At 43.5% G+C, this 21,598-nt stretch overlaps 1 protein-coding gene across 5 annotated transcripts in view; it reads left to right on the top strand.

Moving 5' to 3' along the window:
• LOC137347346 (importin subunit alpha-7) overlaps positions 1-21,598 on the top strand; it is a 238,812-nt gene that overhangs the window by 177,042 nt on the left and 40,172 nt on the right. The window contains exons 13-14 of one of the 5 annotated variants that reach the window (XM_068011815.1): positions 7,643-7,740; positions 8,289-8,942. The exons of 2 other annotated variants lie outside the window; for them this stretch is intronic. In XM_068011815.1, coding sequence (XP_067867916.1) covers positions 7,643-7,709 — 67 coding nt within the window. In that variant the 3' untranslated portion in view covers positions 7,710-7,740; positions 8,289-8,942. Of the gene's footprint in view, positions 1-666; positions 1,207-7,642; positions 7,741-8,288; positions 8,943-21,598 lie in introns of those variants that run through there. 2 more of the 5 variants (XM_068011817.1, XM_068011818.1) reach the window with 2 other exon arrangements.

Raw genomic sequence — 21,598 nt, 5'->3', positions numbered from 1 at the left:
TAGAGCAAGTACATGCCAGCAACAGTCTGTCTACAAGCAAAAAGTAATAAAGCTGCTACACCTTTTGAGAGTTAACTTCTGTATTTAAAACTTGTAATTTTGACTTTTACAGAAGTTATTTTTGCTTACTTTACTCCACTTTCCTTTGCAAAGTCACAGCATCAGACTTTCTGCAGAACAAAAAAGCAAAATTACAATGCACTCCTGTTCTTTATTCACACAAGTGCCAACCCAACCATGTGTCCATGAAGAGTTGTGTTTATCTTCTCGGTCTTTATCAATTTTATTTTACTTGAATGTGCACATTTTTTTCGTGGATACGTGCAAACATGCTGCTCTTTTTTTTTTCCTCCTTAACTGCTACAACCACGTTACTTAAGTCATGTTAACAGTGGCAATCATTAGTATTATATGCACTAATCCATTGATTAGATGGGGGTTGGAATATAGTTAATAATTGACCAGTAACTAGAAAATCCAACTCTGTATGCCCGTGGCCACAGTTTTTCATTTGTTTTGCAAACAAATGTAGGAGGATTAAAATTTTACAAGATTTTTTTCTTGAAAAGATATAGTTTTAAAAAAATGCATAACCAAAAAATGCATTCTATTTATTTTCATATGTGATATATTATAATAGATTTTTTTTTACTTGCTCTTCTACAGATGTTTGCAAATTTAAAGTCTGTCCAAATTGCTGTTCCTCCAAACGCGAATAAAATCAGTTATTTTTCCCCGTCTTTAACTTTGGGGCGGTACGTTACCACCCATCATGCTTTTGACAGCTGACGGACTTGACAGTTAACTGTATGAATGTGAGAGATGATGGAAGCAGACAGCACAAACACAACATGATACACAAACACAATACAAACAAAAGCAATTACAATTTCTGTTCCTTTCTTTAAAACACTGTAAATGTACAAGTATGAAATAAATCTTGTTGCAAATCTACATTTTGTGTGTTACCTACTGGGAATATTTAGCTTTACAGAATGTTGAGAGAAGCATTGTTTACAAAATTAAATAATTCAGTTCACATCTCACCAAAATAAGTTCATCATTTAAATTTACTCTGCTTGTAATGACAATGGTGGTAATAAAATTAAAGGGAAATCTAGCTTTTTTTTCCATAGGGAGCTGTAATCCAATGCTACAGCGATTACTGTTCATCTTGGAAATAAAGGGGAGCCATTTTTGAACAATTCATTGTGAGCTGCATCAAGTGGTATCATTTAACCAGAAAGATTTGACTCAAGTATGGATAGATTCAATGCATCTGTGTCATGTCTATGATTGTTAAGACAGCCAAGATGTTATAAAAGGGATATCAATTGTTTTACATCGAAACAATGTAATCTTACTACTTACATTCTGTAGTTCTCCAACCACACTCACTCACTCGCCTCTTTACTCATTCCCCCCAGAGATGGATTTGTGGTGACCTCACTACTGTCTTGGTGTTGTGGGCAGGAAACCTACTGAAGCCAGTTGAAAAAGTGAGAGCAAGATTAGATGGTTCTAACTTGTTCCATTACTTAGAGAGGATGGAGGGTATAAAAATGAAACAGTATTTGAGAAGATTGAAGGAGTGAGGGTCAGATTTTAAGGAGAGGGAATGTGCTTTGAAGTGGTGTTAGGAAATTGATAGGGAGATAACTTAATTGAGTTCTATCAAAATGAACCAAGTCTTTTCAGTGTAAAAAGTTTGGTAAGGTTTCTTCTATTTCATACGATTTGAGGTGAACATTAAGCTGTGATGACACATTCAAGAATCTTAATGAAGAAAAACAACTTGAATTTATACAGTACCAATAAACATTGTGAAATGACCCAAGTGTTGCACAGGAGCATTATCGATCAAAATTTGACGCACAGGTACACAGATATTAGGGCAGATGAGGTAGGTTTAAGGAACATCTTGGATGGCAGAGGCGTTTAGGGAAGGAATTCCAGAACTTAGGGTCTTGGCAGCTAAAGTCACGGTGCCAATGGTGCAGGATTGCAGAAAGCTCGGAGGGTTATAGGGTTGGAGGAGATTAGAGATGGGGAGGAGCACTGGAGTGATAGGTGACGGGACTTGATGCGAGTTAGGACACTGGCAGCTGAGTTTCAGATGCCTCAAGTTTACAGAACGTAGAATGTGGGAGACTCTCCAGAAGTGCATCTAAATAGTCAAGTCTAGAGATAGCAAAGGCATGGATGAAGGTTTCAGCAGCACATAAACTGAGGCAGGCAGTGTTACTGAGGTGGAAATAAGTGGACTTAGTGATGGCACGATATGTGGTCAGAAGCTCACTTCAGCGTCAAATATGACATTAGTAAGGGAGGATCTCAGATCGGAAGAACAAAATGTGGAATCTGTTTGGGCGGAGCTAAGAAACAGCAAGAGGCAGAAAACATTGGTAGGAGTTGTTTATAGGCCACAAACCAGTAGTGGTTGTGTGGGACATGGTATTAATCAGGAGATTAGAGAAGCATTTGGCATGGGTAATACAGTAATCATGGGTGACATCAATCTGCATATAGACTGGTTAAACCTAATGAGCACGAATGCTGTGGAGGATGAGTTTCTGGAGTGTGTTAGGAATGGTTTTCTAGAGCAATATGTTGAGGAACTGACTAGAGAACAGGCTATTTTAGGTCTAATATCATAGAGTCATACAGCACAGAAATAGGCCTTTCCGCCCATCGTGTCTGTGCTGGCCATCAAGCACCTACCTATTCTAATCCCATTTTCCAGCACTTGGCCTTTAGCCTTGTATGCTATGGCATTTCAAGTGCTCATCTAAATACTTAAATGTTGTGATGGTTCCTGCTTCTACCACCTCCTTCAGGCAGTGCGTTCCAGATTCCAACCACCCTCTGGGTGAAATTTCTTTTTCCTCAAATCCCCTCTAAACTTCCTGCCCCTTACCTTAAGTCTATGCCCCCTGGTTATTGACCCCTCCGCTAAGGGAAAAAGTTTCTTCCTATCTAATCTATCAATGCCCCTCATAATTTTGTATACCTCAATCATGTCCCCCCTTAGCCTTCTCTGCTCCAAGGAAAACAACCCTAGCCTTTTCAGTCTCTCTTCATAGCTGAAACGCTCCAACCCAGGCAACATCCTGTCCAGGGCAATCACATCCTTCTTATAATGTGGTGACCAGAACTGTACACAGTATTCCAGCTCTGGCCTAACTAGCGTTTTATACAGCGCCATCATAATCTCGCTGCTCTTCTATTCTATGCCTCGGCTAATAAAGGCAAGTATCCCATATGCCTTCCTGTGCTGCTGCCTTCAGTGATCTATAGACAAGGAAAGAATTGGCTGAGGTGGATTGGGAAAAATACATTAAAAGGTATGACAATACATAGGTAATGGATAGTCTTTAAAGAAATATATAGTTTAAAGCAACTATACATTCCTTCAAGGCACAAAAACCCCAACAGTAAAGGTGGTCAACCGTGGCTAACAAAGGAAGTTAAGGATTGCATAAGATTCAAAGAAAAGGCCTATAAAGTTGCCAGAAATAGTAGTAAACCTGAGGATTGGGAGGATTTTAGAATGTAGCAAAGGAGAACCAAAAAACTGATAAAGGGAAAATAGAATATGAATGTAAACTAGCAAAAAATATAAAAATACACTGTAAAAGCTTGTATAGGTATGTAAAAAAGAAACGTTTGGCTAAGACAAATGTGGGTCTATTACAAGCAGAGTCAGGAGAATTTATAATGGGGAATAGAGAAATGGCAGAGAAGCTAAATGATTACTTTGTGTCTGTCTTCACTGAGGAAGATGCAAGAAATCTCCCAGAATTAGAGATCCAAGGGATTAGGGGGAATGAGGAATTGAAGGAAATTAGTATTTGTAAGAAGGTTGTATTGGAGAAGTTAATGGGGCTGAAGGTTGATAAGTCCCCAGGACCTGATATTCTATATCCGAGTGTTGAAAGAGGTAGCTATGGAGATAGTGAATGCATTGATGATGATCATCCAAAATTCTATAGATTCTGCAGCAGTTCCTGCAGATTGGAAGGTCGCAAATGTCACCCCACTATTTAAGAAGGGAGGGAGAAAGAAAACAGGGAATTACAGACCTGTTAGCCTTACATCAGCCTTTGGGAAAATGCTTGAATCTCTTCTAAAGGGTGTGATATATGGACACTTGGATAATAATCTGGGCATAGTCAACATGGATTTATGAATGGGAAATCATGTTTGACAAACCTGTTGGAGCTTTTTGAGGATGTTACTGACAGAATTGGTAAAGGGGAGTCGGTGGACGTAGTATGCTTGGATTTTCAGAAGGCTTTCGATAAAGTCCCCCACAGGAGGTTGGTTAGCAAAATTAAAGCACATGGGATGGGAGGTAATATACTCGCATGGTTAACAGGCAGAAAGCAGAGAGTAAGAATAAATGGGTTATTCTCGCATTGGCAGGCTGTGACTAGTGGGATACTGCAGGGATCAGTGCTTAAGCCCCAGTTGTTCACAATATACATCAATGATTTGGATGTGGGGACCAAATGTAGTATTTCCAAGTTCGCGGATGACACAACTAAGTGGGAATATGTGTTGTGAGGAAGATGCAAAGTGGCTTCAAGGGGATTTGGACAGACTTAGTGAGTGGGCAAGAACGTGGCAGATGGAATATAATGTGTAAAAACGTGAGGTTATCCACTTTGGTCGGAGGAACACGTGCAGAGTATTTCTTAAATGGTAAGAGATTAGAAAGTGTAGATGTACAAAGGGACCTGGGTGTCCTTGTCAATAAGTCACTGAAAGCTAACATGCAGGTGGAGCAAGCAATTAGGAAAGCTAATGGTATATTGGCCTTTATCGCAAGAGGATTTGAGTGCAGGTTTAGATTAGAGATACAGCACTGAAACAGGCCCTTCGGCCCACCAAGTCTGTGCCGAACATCAACCACCCATTTATACTAATCCTACACTAACCCCATATTCCTACCAAACATCCCCACCTGTCCCTATATTTCCCTACCACCTACCTACACTAGTGACAATTTATAATGGCCAATTTACCTATCAACCTGTAAGTCTTTTGGCTTGTGGGAGGAAACCGGAGCACCCGGAGAAAACCCACGCAGACACAGGGAGAACTTGCAAACTCCACACTGGCAGTACCCGGAATCGAACCCGGGTCCCTGGAGCTGTGAGGTGTAGTGAAGTCTTGCTTCAATTGTATAGAACCTTGGTTAGACTGCACTTGGAGTAGTGTGTACAGTTTTGGTCCCCTTACCTTAGAAAGGATATTATTGCCATTGAGGGAGTGCAACGAAGGTTCACCAGACTTGTTCCCGGGATGGCGGGACTATACTATGAAGAGACATTGGGGAAACTGTGCCTGTATTCTCTCGAGTTTCGAAGAATGAGAAGTGATCTCGTTGAAATCTACAAAATAGACAGGGTAGATGCAGCTAGGATGTTTCTCCTGGTTGGGGAGCCTAGAACCAGAGACACAATTTCAAAATAAGGGGGAAGCCACTTAGGATAGAGATGAGGAGACATTTCTTTACTCGAAGGGTTGTGAATCTATGGAATTCTCTACCCCAGAATGCTGCGGAAGCTCAGTTTAAAGCAGAGTTTGATATTTTCAAATTCAAATGACGTAAGGGGGATAGTGTGGGATAAAGGCATTGAAGTGAATGATCAGCCATGATCATATTGAATGGCTGGGCAGGCTCGATGGTCTGAATAGTCTAGTGATCCTATGAAGGTTGTGAACAGTCTGGTTCAACCTCAAGGTAGTCATCGGGGAGAGAGATGGAGTTTGTGGCAAGGGAATGGAGTTTGTGGTGGGGACCAAAGACACTGGCTTCAGTCTTCCCAATGTTTAGTTGGAGGAAATTTCTGCTCTTCCAGTACTGGATGTCAGACAAGTGGTCTGATAATTTAGAGACGGTGGAGGGGTTAGAATTGGGGTGGTATTTTGATTGCCCAAAGATGAGGTTTTGGGGGAAGAGCTTAGTAGTACTTTCGAAGGAAGGCAGGCAGTAATGAGCTACGTAAACAATTGTTAGCCGTAATTTAAAAAAAAAGACTTGCATTTATATAGTGACTTACATGAGCATGGAACGTCCCAAAGTGCTTTACAGACCAAGTGCTGTTTGAAGTGTAGTCACTGTTGTAATTGCAGCAACCAGTTTGCACAGAGCAAGTTCCCAGAAACAGCAATGTGATAATGACCAGCTAATCGGTTTTTGGGAGGGATAGATGTTGGCTAAGACACCAGGGATAACTCCCCTGCTCCTCTTCAAAATAGTGCCATGGGATATTTTAGGTCTACCTGAGAAGGCAGGCAGGGCCTCAGTTTAACATCTCATTTGAAAAACCCCACCTCCAACATTGCAGCACTCCCTTGCTATTGCACTGGAGTGTCAGCCTTGACTTTTGTGCTCAGGTTCTGGAGTGAAACTTGAACCCACAACCTCTGACTCTGATGCGAGAGTGCCATCAACTGAACCATACCTTTCCTGGCCCCAATTTGCTAAGTGAGTTGGCAGTGCTATAGACAGGTGGGTGATGGCGTGGCTGGTTTCTACTATTCACCTCCCAACTGAACATAGCAATGTTATTTGTTTATATTAGTGTTTCAGACCCTGTTTTTTGTTTGCCAAATAAACATAGTGACAAGTTTTCTTGTAGGTTTAAAACAGAAGATTAAATATTTATTGAACAATGTTCATCACCCAAAATGTTCTCAACACCGCCCATGCACATATTCACTCATGCACACACAAGAGAAGATAGATAGGAACATAGGAAATAGAAGCAGGAGTAGGCCATTCGGCCTGTCAAGCCTGCTCCACCATTCAAACAGATCGTGGCTGATCATCTACCTCTATGCCATTTTCCCCCACTATCCCCATATCCCTTGATGTCATTAGTATCCAGAAATCTATTGATTTCTGTCTTGAACATGCTCAATGATGGAGCTTTCACAACCCTCTGGGGTAGAGAATTTCAAAGATTCATTACCCTCTGAGCAAAGAAATTCCTTCTCACCTCAGTCTTAAATGGCCTGCCCCTTATTCTGAGACTCTGTCCCCTGGTTCTGGTCTCACCAGCCAGAGGAAACATCCTATCCACATCTACCCTGTCATGCCCTGTAAGAATTTTGTAAGTTTCAATGAAATCACCTCTCATTCTTTGAAACTCTAGAGAATACAGGCCCAGTTTCCTCAATCTCTCCTCATAAGACAATACTGCCATCCCAGGGATTATTCTGGTGAACCTCCATTGCACTTCCTCAGTGGCAAGTATATTCTTCCTTAGATAAGGAAATCAAAACTGTACACAATACTCCAGGTGCGGTCTCAACAAGGCTTTATATAATTGCAGCAAGACATCTTTATTCCTGTACTCTCATCCTCTTGCAATGAAGGCCAACGTACCATTTTCCTTTCTAATTGCTTGCTGCACCTGCATACTAGCTTTTAGTGACTCGTGAACAAGGACACCCAGATCTCCTTGTACATCAACACTTCCCAACGTCTCACCATTTAAGAAATACTCTGCCTTTCTGTTTTTTTAACCACAGAAGGGTAAAGGTAAGATTTGTTACCTGTTCAAGGTGTAAAAGTCTGTTGTTTCAGGAAACCTGTGGGATCCTCTCATGGTGAGTTTTAATGTTGCAGGCCTATTTGCTGGTTGTCTTGTATTTGCTGGGTTGCTGAAGACTTCTGGTGGTTCCCTTCCGTTTGAAGACCGTGCTGATATTCTTCAGGTTTCACAGGTGGAGAATTTATTTCAAAGGCACTCTCTTTTCTCTGCTACAGTTGGCTGTCAGCTTGTCTCAGCAGGGTTCAATCGGTGTTAGCTGGAACTGCTCAGTCTCACTCAGTCTTGTGCTGGAATTCAAGATGGCTTTCGAAATTGACCATGTGGTTTGAGAGTCCAGACTGATGTGGATGACTTCAAAATGATTACCTTTAAAGTGTTAGTTTTGCCCATGTGACTTTAGGTTTCAGTTCCTAATGGGCTGTACAATAGCTTTTGATGGCCCATTATGATGAGGAGGACTGGTCACAATTTATTGTGGTGAAGGGTAGCTGGGTGTTTGTTTTAATGCGTTTTGTGTACAGCTCACATCCATGTGTGATAAGCTGTCTCATTTCCATGTAGATGGGGTTAATTGGTTTTAGTTCTAGTGGACATGAATAGTGGTATGGGTCATGTGACGTACTCCATTTTGTTGATAGCAGATGTACCAGTCTTAAAATTGTTCTAATTTTTATAACTTTTGTTTCTGTATTTTCATCGCTCACTTCTTGAACATGACAGCAGGAGGAGGTGGGCATGAGAAAAACTGCAGAGTAATGGAATTATTGAGCATCTTCAGGAATGGTTTGGGGATGGGTCCCATCTTTACATTCAAGTCCGAAGGCTGCAGACGAGAGTGTACCTCTTGCATGAATGGTCTTGTCTTATCCACCATAAAAACTGATGTAATCGGGTCAAGCATCACTGTGCCTTCCTGTCCTCCTCCATGATGAATTTCTACAAGATGGAAACCATCCATGCAGTTGCTTTCATTGTCGATGGTTTTTATTGCCTTTAGACTTGTGGTTTTCTCCTAACACCCTTCCTCCCATTCCATCCCTCAAAAACTCTTACACTGCCCAAAGCTCAGCTGATTGTCTTGCTCATTCATCATCACTGACCAGCACTACGTCCTTTTTCTCAACATATTGAATTTAAAATTCTTTTCTACAACTCCCTTCCTGGCCTTGTCTGACTCTACAGCCTTCTCTATATCTCATCTGATTTTCTGACTTGGCCTTCTGTGCATTCTCTACTTCACTCCCCACCTTTTAAATGCCTTCTGAGAAGTCATTTCTCTGATCAAGTTTATTTACCACGTACTCTCCTGTAAGGATCTGTAATCAGCTCCCTTTCCTCTTTTATGAAGAACCTTGTGCTCGTTTCCTGTATTAAATGTGCAACATAAATACAAGTTATCGTAAGTTTGAAGTATTTCCTTCATGTTGGTGTACTAAACTGCTACATATTTCAGATGTATTGTGACTTTGGATATAGTACTAAGTTCTGTATACTTTTAAGCAACTGTTTGGTGAGAGAGGAAACTAGGGAATTAGAGACCAGTTATCATAATATCTGTTGGAAAATTACTAAAGTCTATGAATTAAAGATGGGGTGGCTGAACACCTTGAAAATTTGCAGCTGATAGAGCCTCGTGTGGGTGGGGTGGGGGCCGTAAAATTCTGGCCAAAGTGTTCAGAAAAAAAGGGAGGTGGTTTGGCAGTCCTAATTAGGGAAGACGTTGTAGTGTTGTAACGAGAGGATGTCCTTGAGGGAGTAAAGACAGAATCCATTTAGTTAGAGTAGATAAACAAAAAGGGTGTGATCATGCTACTGAGGGTATTGTATAGACCTCCAAATAGTGAGAAAGTTAGAAGAGCAAATCTGCAGGGAAATCATAGATTTACAAGAACTATAGAGTGGTGATATTGGAGGACTTTAATTGCCCAAATATTGATTGAGATAATGTTGGAGTAAAGGTTAAGGATGGGGAGAAATTTCTGAAATGCATTCAGGAGAACTTCCTTTAAATTATGTACTCAGTCCAACTAGGAAGGAGGTATTGCTGGATCTGGTGCTGGAGAATGAGGTGGGCCAAGTGACCCAAGTGTCTGTGGGGGAAACACTTGGGTAAGAGTGATTATTTTATCATAAGGTTTAGATTGGTAATGGAGAAGAGCAAAGAACAATCTGAAGTAGAACTTCTAAATTATAGAAGCATAGCAAGTTTACAGCACAGAAAAAGGCCACTTGGCCCATTGTGTCTATGCTGAAAAATGAGCCACCCAGCCTAATCCCACCTGCCAACATTTGTCCATAGCCCTGCAGGTTATGGCACTTGAGGTGCATATCCAGACACCTTTGAAATGAGTTGAGAGCTTCTGCCTCTACTACCCTTTCAGGCAGTGAGTTCCAGACCCCTACCACCCTCTGGGTGGAAAAACGTATCCTTATCTCTCCTCTAATCTTTCTACCAATCACTTTAAATCTATGCCCCCTAGCCACTGACCTCTCTGTTAAGGTAAATAGGCCCTTCACATCCACTCTATCCAGGCCCCTCACAATTTTGTAGATTTCAATCAAATCTCCCCTCAGCCTTCTCTGTTCCAAGGAGAACAACCCCAGCTTATCCAATCTTTCCTCATAGCTGCATTTTTTCAGTCCCAGCAACATCATTGTAAATCTCTGTACCCTCTCTAGTGCAATTACATCCTCTTTGTAATGAGGTGACCAGACTGCACACATTACTCGAGTTGTGGCCTAACCAATGAGTTATACAGTTCCAGCATAACTTCCCTGCACTTATATTCTATACCTCAGCTAATAAAGGAAAGGATTCCATATGCCTTCTTAACCACCTTATCGACCTGTCCTGTTACCTTCAGGGATCTGTGGACATTCACTCCAAGGTCCCTCACTTCCTCTGCACTTCTCAGTATTTTCCCATTTATCGTGTATTCCTTTTCCTTGTTTGACCTCCCCAAATGCATCACCTCACACTTCTCCAGGTTGAATTCCATTTGCCACTTTTCTGCCCATCTGACTAGACCATCAATATCTTCCTGCAGCCTACAGCTATCCTCCTCGCTATCTACCACACGGCCAATCTTAGTGTCAAATGCAAAATTCTTGATCATGCCTCCTACATTTACATCCAAATCGTTAATATATACCACAACAAGCAGGAGACCCGGTGCTGAGCCCTGCGGAAAGCCACTGGAAATAGCGCTGCAGTCGCAAAACACCCGTCAACAATTACCCTTTGTTTCCTGCCACTGAACCAATTTTGTATCCACCTTGCTACATTTCCCTGGATCCCATGGGATTTAATTTTTTTAAGCATTTTGCCATGTGGGACCTTGTCAAAAGCCTTGCTAAAGTCCATGTAGACCACATCAACTGCACTACCCTCATCTATCTTCCTTGTTACGACTTCAAAAAATTGATCAAGTTGGTCAAACAAGAGCTTCCCTTAAATCCATGCTGACTATCCTTGATTAACCTGTGCTTTTCTAAGTGACAGTTTATCCTGTCTCAGAATAGATTCCAATAATTTTCCCACTACTGATGTGAGACTGGCCTGTAATTATTCGGTCTATCCTTCGCTCCCTTTTTAAACAGTGGTACAATGTTAGTAATTCTCCAATCCTCCGGCACCACACCTGTATCTAGTGAGGACTGGAAAATGATGGTCAGACCTTCTGCCATTTCCTCTCTTGCTTCTTTTAACAGCCTAAGGTACATTTCATCTGGCCCTGGTGATCTATCAACTTTCAAGGATGCTAATCCCATTAATACTTCCTCTCTCCCTTTGTTTATCACAGCCAATAATTCACACTCTTCCTCCTTAACTACAATATCTACATCATCCCCCTCTTTTGTTAAGACAAACGCAAACTATTCATTAAGAACCATACCAACATCTTCCACCCCGACACACAGGTTATCTTTTTGATATTTTATGGGCCCTACTCTCTTCTTAGTTATCCTCTTACTCTTAATGTATTGAAAAACATCTTTGGTTTCATCTTGAAATAAAAACAAGAAATGCTGGAAATACTCAGCAGGTCTGGCAGCATCTGTGGAGAGAGAAGCAGAGTTAACGTTTCAGATCAGTGACCCTTCTTCAGAACACTATTCTATTGAGTTCTCGGTGTTGGACATCAGCTTTCCTTTTCTGCCTTATCTTGCCCTGTGGGCTCCTTGACATCCATGGGGCTCTAGATTTTGCCGTTTCACCCTTTTTCTTTGTGGGAACATGTTTACTCTGAACCCCCAGAATCTCCCCTTTGAATACCTGCACTGCTCTGACACTGATTTACCTTCAAGTAGCTGTTTTCCAGTCCACTTTCGCTAAATCACTCCTCAGTTTAGTAAAATTGGCCTTTCCCCAATTGAGAATTCTGTGCTGAAGGAAGGCACTATGGAGGACTCGAGCTGTGAGGCAATATGGGCAGAACTCAGAAATAGGAAGGGTGCGGTAACAATGTTGGGGCTGTACTACAGGCCTCCCAACAGCGAGCGTGAGATAGAGGTACAAATATGTAAACAGATTATGGAAAGATGTAGGAGCAACAGGGTGGTGGTGATAGGAGATTTTAATTTTCCCAACATTGACTGGGATTCACTTAGTGTTAGAGGTCTAGATGGAGCAGAATTTGTAAGGAGCATCCAGGAGGGCTTTCTAGAGCAGTATGTAAATAGTCCAACTCGGGAAGGGGCCATACTGGACCTGGTGTTGGGGAACGAGCCGGGCCAGGTGGTTGACGTTTCAGTAGGGGACCACTTTGGGAATAGTGATCACAATTCCTTAAGTTTTAGAATACTCATGGACAAAGACGAGAGTGGTCCTAAAGGAAGAGTGCTAAATTGGGGGAAGGCCAACTATACCAAAATTCGGCAGGAGCTGGGGAATGTAGATTGGGAGCAGCTGTTTGAAGGTAAATCCACATTTGATATGTGGGAGGCTTTTAAAGAGAGGTTGATTAGCGTGCAGGAGAGACATGTTCCTGTGAAAATGAGGGGTAGAAATGGCAAGATTAGGGAACCATGGATGACAGGTGAAATTGTGAGACTAGCTAAGAGGAAAAAGGAAGCATACATAAGGTCCAGGCGGCTGAAGAAAGACGAAGCTTTGAAAGAATACCGGGATTGTAGGCGCAATCTGAAACGAGGAATTAAGAGGGCTAAAAGGGGTCATGAAATATCTTTGGCAAACAGGGTTAAGGAAAATCCCAAAGCCTTTTATTCATATACAAGGAGCAAGAGGGTAACTAGAGAAAGGATTGGCCCACTCAAGGACAAAGGAGGAAAGTTATGCGTGGAGTCAGAGAAAATGGGTGAGATTCTAAACGAGTCCTTTGCATCGGTATTCACCGAGGAGAGGGACATGACGGATGTTGAGGTTAGGGACAGATGTTTGATTACTCTAGGTCAAGTCAGCATAAGGAGGGAGGAAGTGTTGGGTATTCTAAAAGGCATTAAGGTGGACAAGTCCCCAGGTCCGGATGGGATCTATCCCAGGTTACTGAGGGAAGCGAGAGAGGAAATAGTTGGGGCCTTAACAGATATCTTTGCAACTTACTTAAACACGGGTGAGGTCCCAGAGGACTGGAGAATTGCTAATGTCCCCTTGTTTAAGAAGGGTAGCAGGGATAATCCAGGTAATTATAGACCGGTGAGCCTGACGTCAGTGGTCGGGAAGCTGCTGGAGAAGATACTGAGGGATAGGATCTATTCCCATCTGGAAGAAAATGGGCTTATCAGTGATGGGCAACATGGTTTTGTGCAGCGAAGGTCATGTCTTACCAACTTAATAGAATATTTTGAGGAAGTGACAAAGTTGATTGATGAGGGAAGGGCTGTAGATGTCGTATACATGGACTTCAGTAAGGCGTTTGATAAGGTTCCCCATGGTAGGCTGATGGAGAAAGTGAAGGCGCATGGGGTCCAAGGTGTACTAGCTAGATGGATAACGAACTGGCTGGGCAACAGGAGACAGAGAGCAGCAGTGGAAGGGAGTTTCTCAAAATGGAGATGTGTGACCAGTGGTGTTCCACAGGGATCCATGCTGGGACCACTGTTGTTTGTGATATACATAAATGATTTGGAGGAAAGTATAGGTGGTCTGATTAGCAAGTTTGCAGACGACACTAAGATTGGTGGAGTAGCAGATAGTGAAGGGGACTGTCGGAGAATACTGCAGAATATAGATAGATTGGAGAGTTGGGCAGAGAAATGGCAGATGGAGTTCAATCCGGGCAAATGCGAGGTGATGCATTTTGGAAGATCCAATTCAAGAGTGAACTATACAGTAAATGGAAAAGTCCTGGGGAAAATTGATGGACAGAGAGATTTGGGAGTTCAGGTCCATTGTTCCCTGAAGGTGGCAACGCAGGTCAATAGAGTGGTCAAGAAGGCATACGGCATGCTTTCCTTCACCGGACGGGGTATTGAGTACAAGAGTTGGCAGGTCATGTTACAGTTGTATAAGACTTTGTTTCGGCCACATTTGGAATACTGCGTGCAGTTCTGGTCGCCACATTACCAAAAGGATGTGGATGCTTTGGAGAGGGTGCAGAGGAGGTTCACCAGGATGTTGCCTGGTATGGAGGGCGCTAGCTATGAAGAGAGGTTGAGTAGATTAGGATTATTTTCATTAGAAAGACGGAGGTTGAGGGGTGACCTGATTGAGGTGTATAAAATCATGAGAGGTATAGACAGGGTGGATAGCAGGAAGCTTTTTCCCAGAGTGGGGGATTCAATTACAAGGGGACACGAGTTCAAAGTGAAAGGGGAAAAGTTTAGGGGGGATATGCGTGGAAAGTTCTTTACGCAGAGGGTGGTGGGTGCCTGGAACGCATTGCCAGCGGAGGTGGTAGACGCAGGCACGATAGCGTCTTTTAAGATGTATCTAGACAGATACATGAATGGGCAGGAAGTAAAGAGATACAGACCCTTAGAAAATAGGCGACAGGTTTAGATAGAGGATTTGGATTGGCGTAGGCTTGGAGGGCCGAAGAGCCTGTTCCTGTGCTGTAATTTTCTTTGTTCTTCTTTGTTCTTTGTTCCTGGTCTGTCTAAAAAGAACAAAGAAAATTACAGCACAAGAACAGGCCCTTCGGGCCTCCAAGCCTGCGCCAATCCAGATCCTCTATCTAAACCTGTCCTCTATTTTCCAAGGGTCTGTATCTCTTTACTTCCTGCCCATTCATGTATCTGTCTAGATACATCTTAAAAGACGCTATCGTGCCCGCGTCTACCACCTCCGCTGGCAACGCGTTCCAGGCACCCACCACCCTCTGCGTAAAGAACTTTCCACGCATATCCCCCCTAAACTTTTCCTCTCTCACTTTGAACTCGTGACCCCTTGTAATTGAATCTCCCACGCTGGGAAAAAGCTTCTTGCTATCCACCCTGTCTACACCTCTCATGATTTTGTACACCTCAATCAGGTCCCCCCTCAACCTCCGTCTTTCTAATGAAAATAATCCTAATCTACTCAACCTCTCTTCATAGCTAGCGCCCTCCATACCAGACAACATCCTGGTGAACCTCCTCTGCACCCTCTCCAAAGCATCTACATCCTTTTGGTAATGTGGCGACCAGAACTGCACGCAGTATTCCAAATGTGGCCGAACCAAAGTCTTATACAACTGTAACATGACCTGCCAACTCTTGTACTCAATACCCCATCCGATGAAGGAAAGCATGCCGTATGCCTTCTTGACCACTCTATTGACCTGCGTTGCCACCTTCAGGGAACAATGGACCTGAACACCCAAATCTCTCTGTACATCAATTTTCCCCAGGACTTTTCCATTTATTGTATGGTGCACTCTTGAATTGGATCTTCGAAAATGCATCACCTCGCATTTGCCCGGATTGAACTCCATCTGCCATTTCTCTGCCCAACTCTCCAATCTATCTATATTCTGCTGTATTCTGACAGTCCCCTTCACTATCTGCTACTCCACCAATCTTAGTGTCGTCTGCAAACTTTCTAATCAGACCACCTATACTTTCCTCCAAATCATTTATGTATATCACAAACAACAGTGGTCCCAGCACGGATCCCTGTGGAACACCATTGGTCACACGTCTCCATTTTGAGAAACTCCCTTCCACTACTACTCTCTGTCTCCTGTTGCCCAGCCAGTTCTTTATCCATCTAGCTAGTACACCCTGGACCCCATGCGACTATACTTTCTCCATCAACCTACCATGGGGAACCTCATCAAACGCCTTACTGAAGTCCATGGATATGACATCTACAGCCCTTCCCTCATCGATCAACTTTGTAACTTCCTCAAAGAATTCTATTAAGTTGGTAAGACATGACCTTCCCTGCACAAAACCATGTTGCCTATCACTGATAAGCCCATTTTCTTCCAAATGGGAATAGATCCTATCCCTCAGTATCTTCTCCAGCAGCTTCCCTACCACTGACGTCAGTCTCTGTCATTTTCCGTAATTATGTTAAAACTGACTGATTTATGATCACTATCACTAAAATGTTCGCCTGCTGCCACCCCTTCCACCTGCCCATCTTCATTTCCTAAAACTAGGTATAAAACTGCATGCTCTCTTGTTGGGCTTGCTACATACTGGCCAAAAAAGTTCTCATGAATGCACCTCATGAATTCTGCTCCCTCAATTCCTTTCACAGTTAAACTATCCCAGTTAATATTGGAGTAGTTAAAATCCCCTACTATTACTCCCCGATTGTTCTTGCGCTTCTCAGAGATTTGCCTACGTATCTGCTCTTCTATTTCCCTCTGACTGTTTGGGGGTCTATAGTACACTCCCAGCAGTGTCATTGCCCTTTTTTTGTTCCTTAGCCTAATCCATATGGCCTCATTTGACGAACCTTCCAACATAACATCCCTCCTCACAGCTGTAATAGTTTCCTTGATCAAAATTGCCGCTCCCCCTCCTTATTTAACCCCCATCACCGTCGCGTCTGAAAACCCTGTAACCAGGAACATTGAGCTGCCAGTCCTGTCCCTGCTTAAGCCATGTTTCTGTAATAGCTATGATATCATGCTGCCACCTGTCTATCTGTGCCCTCAGCTTATCTGCTTTATTTGCTATACTTGTTGCATTGAAATATATACCCTTGAGCACTGCCAAACTCACTCTCTCTCTCTCATTTTCTAACCTTTATTTCCTCTGTCATCCAGACTCATCCATTAATTTTCTTCTTCCCATTTTCATTTCTGATTTTGTCCTAACTGAGTTTACCCTCAGGTCCCCATCCCCCTGCCAAACTAGTTTAAACCTTCTGCAACAGCACAAGCAAAACATCCAGCAAGGAACTCTGTCCCAGCTCTGTTCAGGTGCAACCCACCTGGCCTGCACAGGTCCCATCTCCCCCAGAGCCTGTCCCAGGAATCTAACGCCCTCTCTCCATCACCATCTTTCCAGCCACGCATTCATCTGTCTTATTCTTCTATTTCTATACTTACTTGCGCGTGGCACTGGGAGTAATCCAGAGATTTCTACTTCTGAGCTCCTGCTTGCTAATTTCTTATCGGGCTCCCTAAATTTTGACTGCAGGACCACATCCCTCTTTCTACCTTTCTTGTTGGTTCCAATGTGGACCACGACTGCTGGCTGTTCACCATCCCCCTTCTGGATGTCCTGCAGCTGCTCACTAACGTCCTTGACTTTGGCACCAGGGAGGCAACACGCCACCTTGGATTCACATCTGTGGCCATGGAAACGCCTGTCTGTTCCCCTGACTATTGAAACACCTATCACTGTGGCTCTTCCAGTCTTCCCTGTACCCCCCTGTGCAGCTGAGCCACCCGTGGTGCCATGAACTTGGCTCTGGCTGTACTCCCCAGGTGAAGCATCACTTTCTTCAGTATTTGGAACGGAATACCTGTTGGAGAGTGAGATGCACTCAGGTCTCCTGTACTACCTGCCTGATTCTTTTTGACTGCCTGGTGGTCACCCATTCCCTCTATCCCTGCATGTTCTTAAGCTGTGGGGTGACCACATTTAGATTAGATTAGATTAGAGATACAGCACTGAAACAGGCCCTTCGGCCCACCGAGTCTGTGCCGACCATCAACCACCCATTTATACTAATCCTACACTAATCCCATATTCCTACCAAACATCCCCACCTGTCCCTATATTTCCCTACCACCTACCTATAGTAGTGACAATTTATAATGGTCAATTTACCTACCAACCTGCAAGTCTTTTGGCTTGTGGGAGGAAACCGGAGCACCCGGAGAAAACCCACGCAGACACAGGGAGAACTTGCAAACTCCACACAGGCAGTACCCAGAATCGAACCCGGGTCCCTGGAGCTGTGAGGCTGCAGTGCTAACCACTGCGCCACTGTGCACGTTTATAAACGTGCTATTCATGTAGCTGTCATCCTGCTGCTCAAGTTCCAAAACCCAGAGCTAAAGCTGCTGCAATTGACAACACTTCCTACACAAATGGTTCTCCAGGATACGGGAAGCATTCTGGAGCTCCCACAGAGCACAGGAGGTGCACTCTCGAGGTTGAAGCAACCCTGCCATTCCTTTATTTCGTAGTTGACCCTTTGCTACTCTGGAAAAAAAAACTTGCCAATACTACAACACCTTAGAATTATTAATAAAACCGTTTTACTACTGATAAATCCTACTATAAATCAATACAGATCACTCATTAAAATAAAACTTGCTCTAAAGAAATACTCACCAGCTACTCACTTGTTCCTTATTATTAATACTTACTTTATACTTTCTTTCAGTCTGCCAGTTGTTGAGACGCTATAACCCAGCTATTTACACACCCACTCTAACAGTGTACTAACCCAGCTATTTACTAATCCTCCGTAACAGCAGTTACTCACCAACCAATCACTTTGCAGCTTTTCTGTGATGTCACTGTTCACTTTGTTTTCAAACTCCGCTGCGCCTGGTCTCCTGTCCGGCTCCGCTCTCGTTTCCCGCTCACTGAGTCACAGAATAATACAGTGCAGAAGAGGCCCTTCGGCCCATCGAGTCTGCACCAATGCATTAAAGACACCTGACCTGTCTACCTAATCCCATTTGCCAGCACTTGGCCCATAGCCTTGAATGTTATGATGTGCCAAGTGCTCATCCAGGTACTTTTAAAGAATGTGAGGCAATCCGCCTCTACCACCCTCCCAGGCAGTGCATTCCAAACCGTCACCACCCTCTGGGTAAAAAAGTTCTTCCTCAAATCCCCCTTAAACCTCCCGCCCCTCACCTTAAACTTGTGTCCCCTCGTAACAGACCCTTCAACTAAGGGGAACAGCTGCTCCCTATCCACCCTGTCCATGCCCCTCATAATCTTGTACACCTCGATCACGTCACCCCTCAGTCTTCTCTGCTCCAGCGAAAACAACCCAAGCCTCTCCAACCTCTCTTCATAGTTTAAATGTTCCATCCCAGGCAACATCCTGGTGAATCGCCTCTGCACCCCCTCCAATGCAATCACATCCTTCCTATCATGTGGCGACCAGAATTGCACACAGTACTCCAGCTGTGGCCTTACCAAAGTTCTGTACAACTCCAACATGACCTCCCTGATTTTGTAATCTATGCCTCGATTGATAAAGGCAAGTGTCCCATATGCCTTTTTCACCACCCTATTAACCTGCCCTTCTGCCTTCAGAGATCTATGGACAAACACGCCAAGGTCCCTTTGTTCCTCGGAACTTCCCAGTGTCAGGCCGTTCATTGAATACTTCCGTGTCACATTACTCCTTCCAAAGTGTATCACCTCACTTTTCAGGGTTAAATTCCATCTGCCACTTTTCTGCCCATTTGACCATCCCATCTATATCTTCCTGTAACCTAAGACACTCCACCTCACTGTTAACCACTCAGCCAATCTTTGTGTCATCCGCGAACTTACTGATCCTACCCCCCACATAGTCATCTATGTCGTTTATATAATTGACAAACAATAGGTGACCCAGCACAGATCCCTGTGGTACGCCACTGGACACTGGCTTCCAGTCACTAAAACAACTGTCTGTCATCACTCTCTGTCTCCTGCAGCTCAGCCAATTTTGAATCGACCTTATCAAGTTACCTTGTATCCCATGTGCATTTGCTTTCTTGATAAGTCTCCCATGTGGGACCTTGTCAAAGGCTTTGATGAAATCCATGTAAACTACATCAACTGCACTACCCTCATCTACACACCTGGTCATATGCTCAAAAAATTCAATCAAATTGGTTAGGCATGACCTCCCTCTGACAAAGCCATGCTGACTATTCCTAATCAAATTTTGCCTCTCCAAGTGGAGATAGATTCTCTCCTTCAGAATTTTCTCCATTAGTTTCCCTACCACTGACGTGAGACTCACTGGTCTATAGTTCGCTGGCTTATCTCTACAACCTTTCTTAAATAGTGGGACCACCTTAGCTGTTCTCCTGTCCTCTGGCACCTCCCCCGTGGCCAGAGAGGAATTAAAAATTAGGGTCAGAGCCCCTGCAATCTCCACTCTCGCCTCCCACAGCATCATGGGACACAAATCGTCCGGACCTGGAGATTTGTCCACTTTTAAGCCTGCCAAAACCTCCAATACCTTGTCACTCCCGATGACAATTTACTCAAGAACCTCACAGTCTCTCTCTCAGTTCCATATCGTCATCCTCATTCTCTTGGGTGAAGACAGGTGTGAAGTATTCGTTCAACACCCTACCAATGTCCTCTGGCTCCACCCACAGATTTCCCCCTTGGTCCCTTTCCCTTGGTACTCTTTCCCTGGTTATCCTCTTCCCATTGATATACTTATAGAATATCTTGGGGGTTTTCCCTACTTTTACCAGCCAGAGCTTTCTCATATCCCCTCTTTGCTCTCCTAATTGCTTTCTTAAGCTCCATCCTACACTTTCTGTACTCCACTAATGCTTCTGTTGATTTGCTCTCCTTGTATTTGCTAAAAGCCTCTCTTTTCCTACTCATCATACCCTGAGTGTTTCTAGTCATCCATGGTTCTCTGGGCTTGTTGCTCCTACCTATTACCCTAGAGGGAACATGTTGGGCCTGTACCTTCCCCATTTCCTTTTTGAATGCCCCCCACTGCTCTTCTGTAGATTTCCTGACAAGTAACTCTTTCCAGTCTACCTTGGCCAGATCCTGCCTTATTTTACTAAAATTTGCTCTCCCCCAATCCAAAACCTTTTTTTACAACTTGTCTATTTCTTTCTCCATAATGAGCTTAAATTGTACCATGTTGTGGTCGCTATCACCAAAATGCACCCCCACCAACACATCAACCACCTGTCCGGCTTCATTCCCCAGAATTGGGTCCAGCACTGCATCCTCCCTTGTTGGATCCTCTACATATTGAGCTAAAAAGTTCTCCTGTATACATTTTAAGAACTCCACTCCATCTAAGCCCTTAACACGATGACTATCCCAATTAATGTTGGGAAAGTTGAAATCACTTAATATAATTACCCTATTATTTTTACTCCCCTTCTCGAATTGTGAACATATTTGCTCCTCAATTTCCCGCTGACTATCTGGGGGTCTATAATAAACACCTTGCAATGTGGCTGTCCCTTTTTTATTCCTAAACTCTACCCATAAAGCTTCGTTTGATGCCCCCTCCAAGATATCATCTCTCCTTACTGCAGTAACTGACTCCTTAACTAATATTGCAATGCCCCCTCCTCTTTTACCCCCTCCTCTGTCTTACCTGAAGATTCTATATCCCTGGATATTGAGCTGCCAATCCTGCCCCTCCCTCAACTATGTCTCCATGATGGCTACTATATCTCAATTCCATGTGTCAATCCTTGCCCTTAACTCATCCGTTTTACCTGTAATACACCTGGCATTAAAGTAGAGGCCATCCATCCTGGTCTTACTCCCTTGAAACTTACTTCCGCTGTATTCCCTCTGACTTGTTTGCTTTCCTGTGTTTAGCTGTGTCCCTATTCTGCTAGGAGTCTGCGTCCCCTCCCCCTGCCAAATTAGTTTAAACTCCTCCCAACAGCACTAGCAAACCCACCAGCAAGGATGTTGGTCCCCCTCTGGTTCAGATGTAGACAGTCCCGCTT

Source organism: Heterodontus francisci, chromosome 31 (genome assembly GCF_036365525.1).
Source record: "Heterodontus francisci isolate sHetFra1 chromosome 31, sHetFra1.hap1, whole genome shotgun sequence".
Classification (NCBI taxonomy): Eukaryota; Metazoa; Chordata; class Chondrichthyes; order Heterodontiformes; family Heterodontidae; genus Heterodontus; species Heterodontus francisci.
This window is presented reverse-complemented; position numbering and strand designations above follow the sequence as displayed.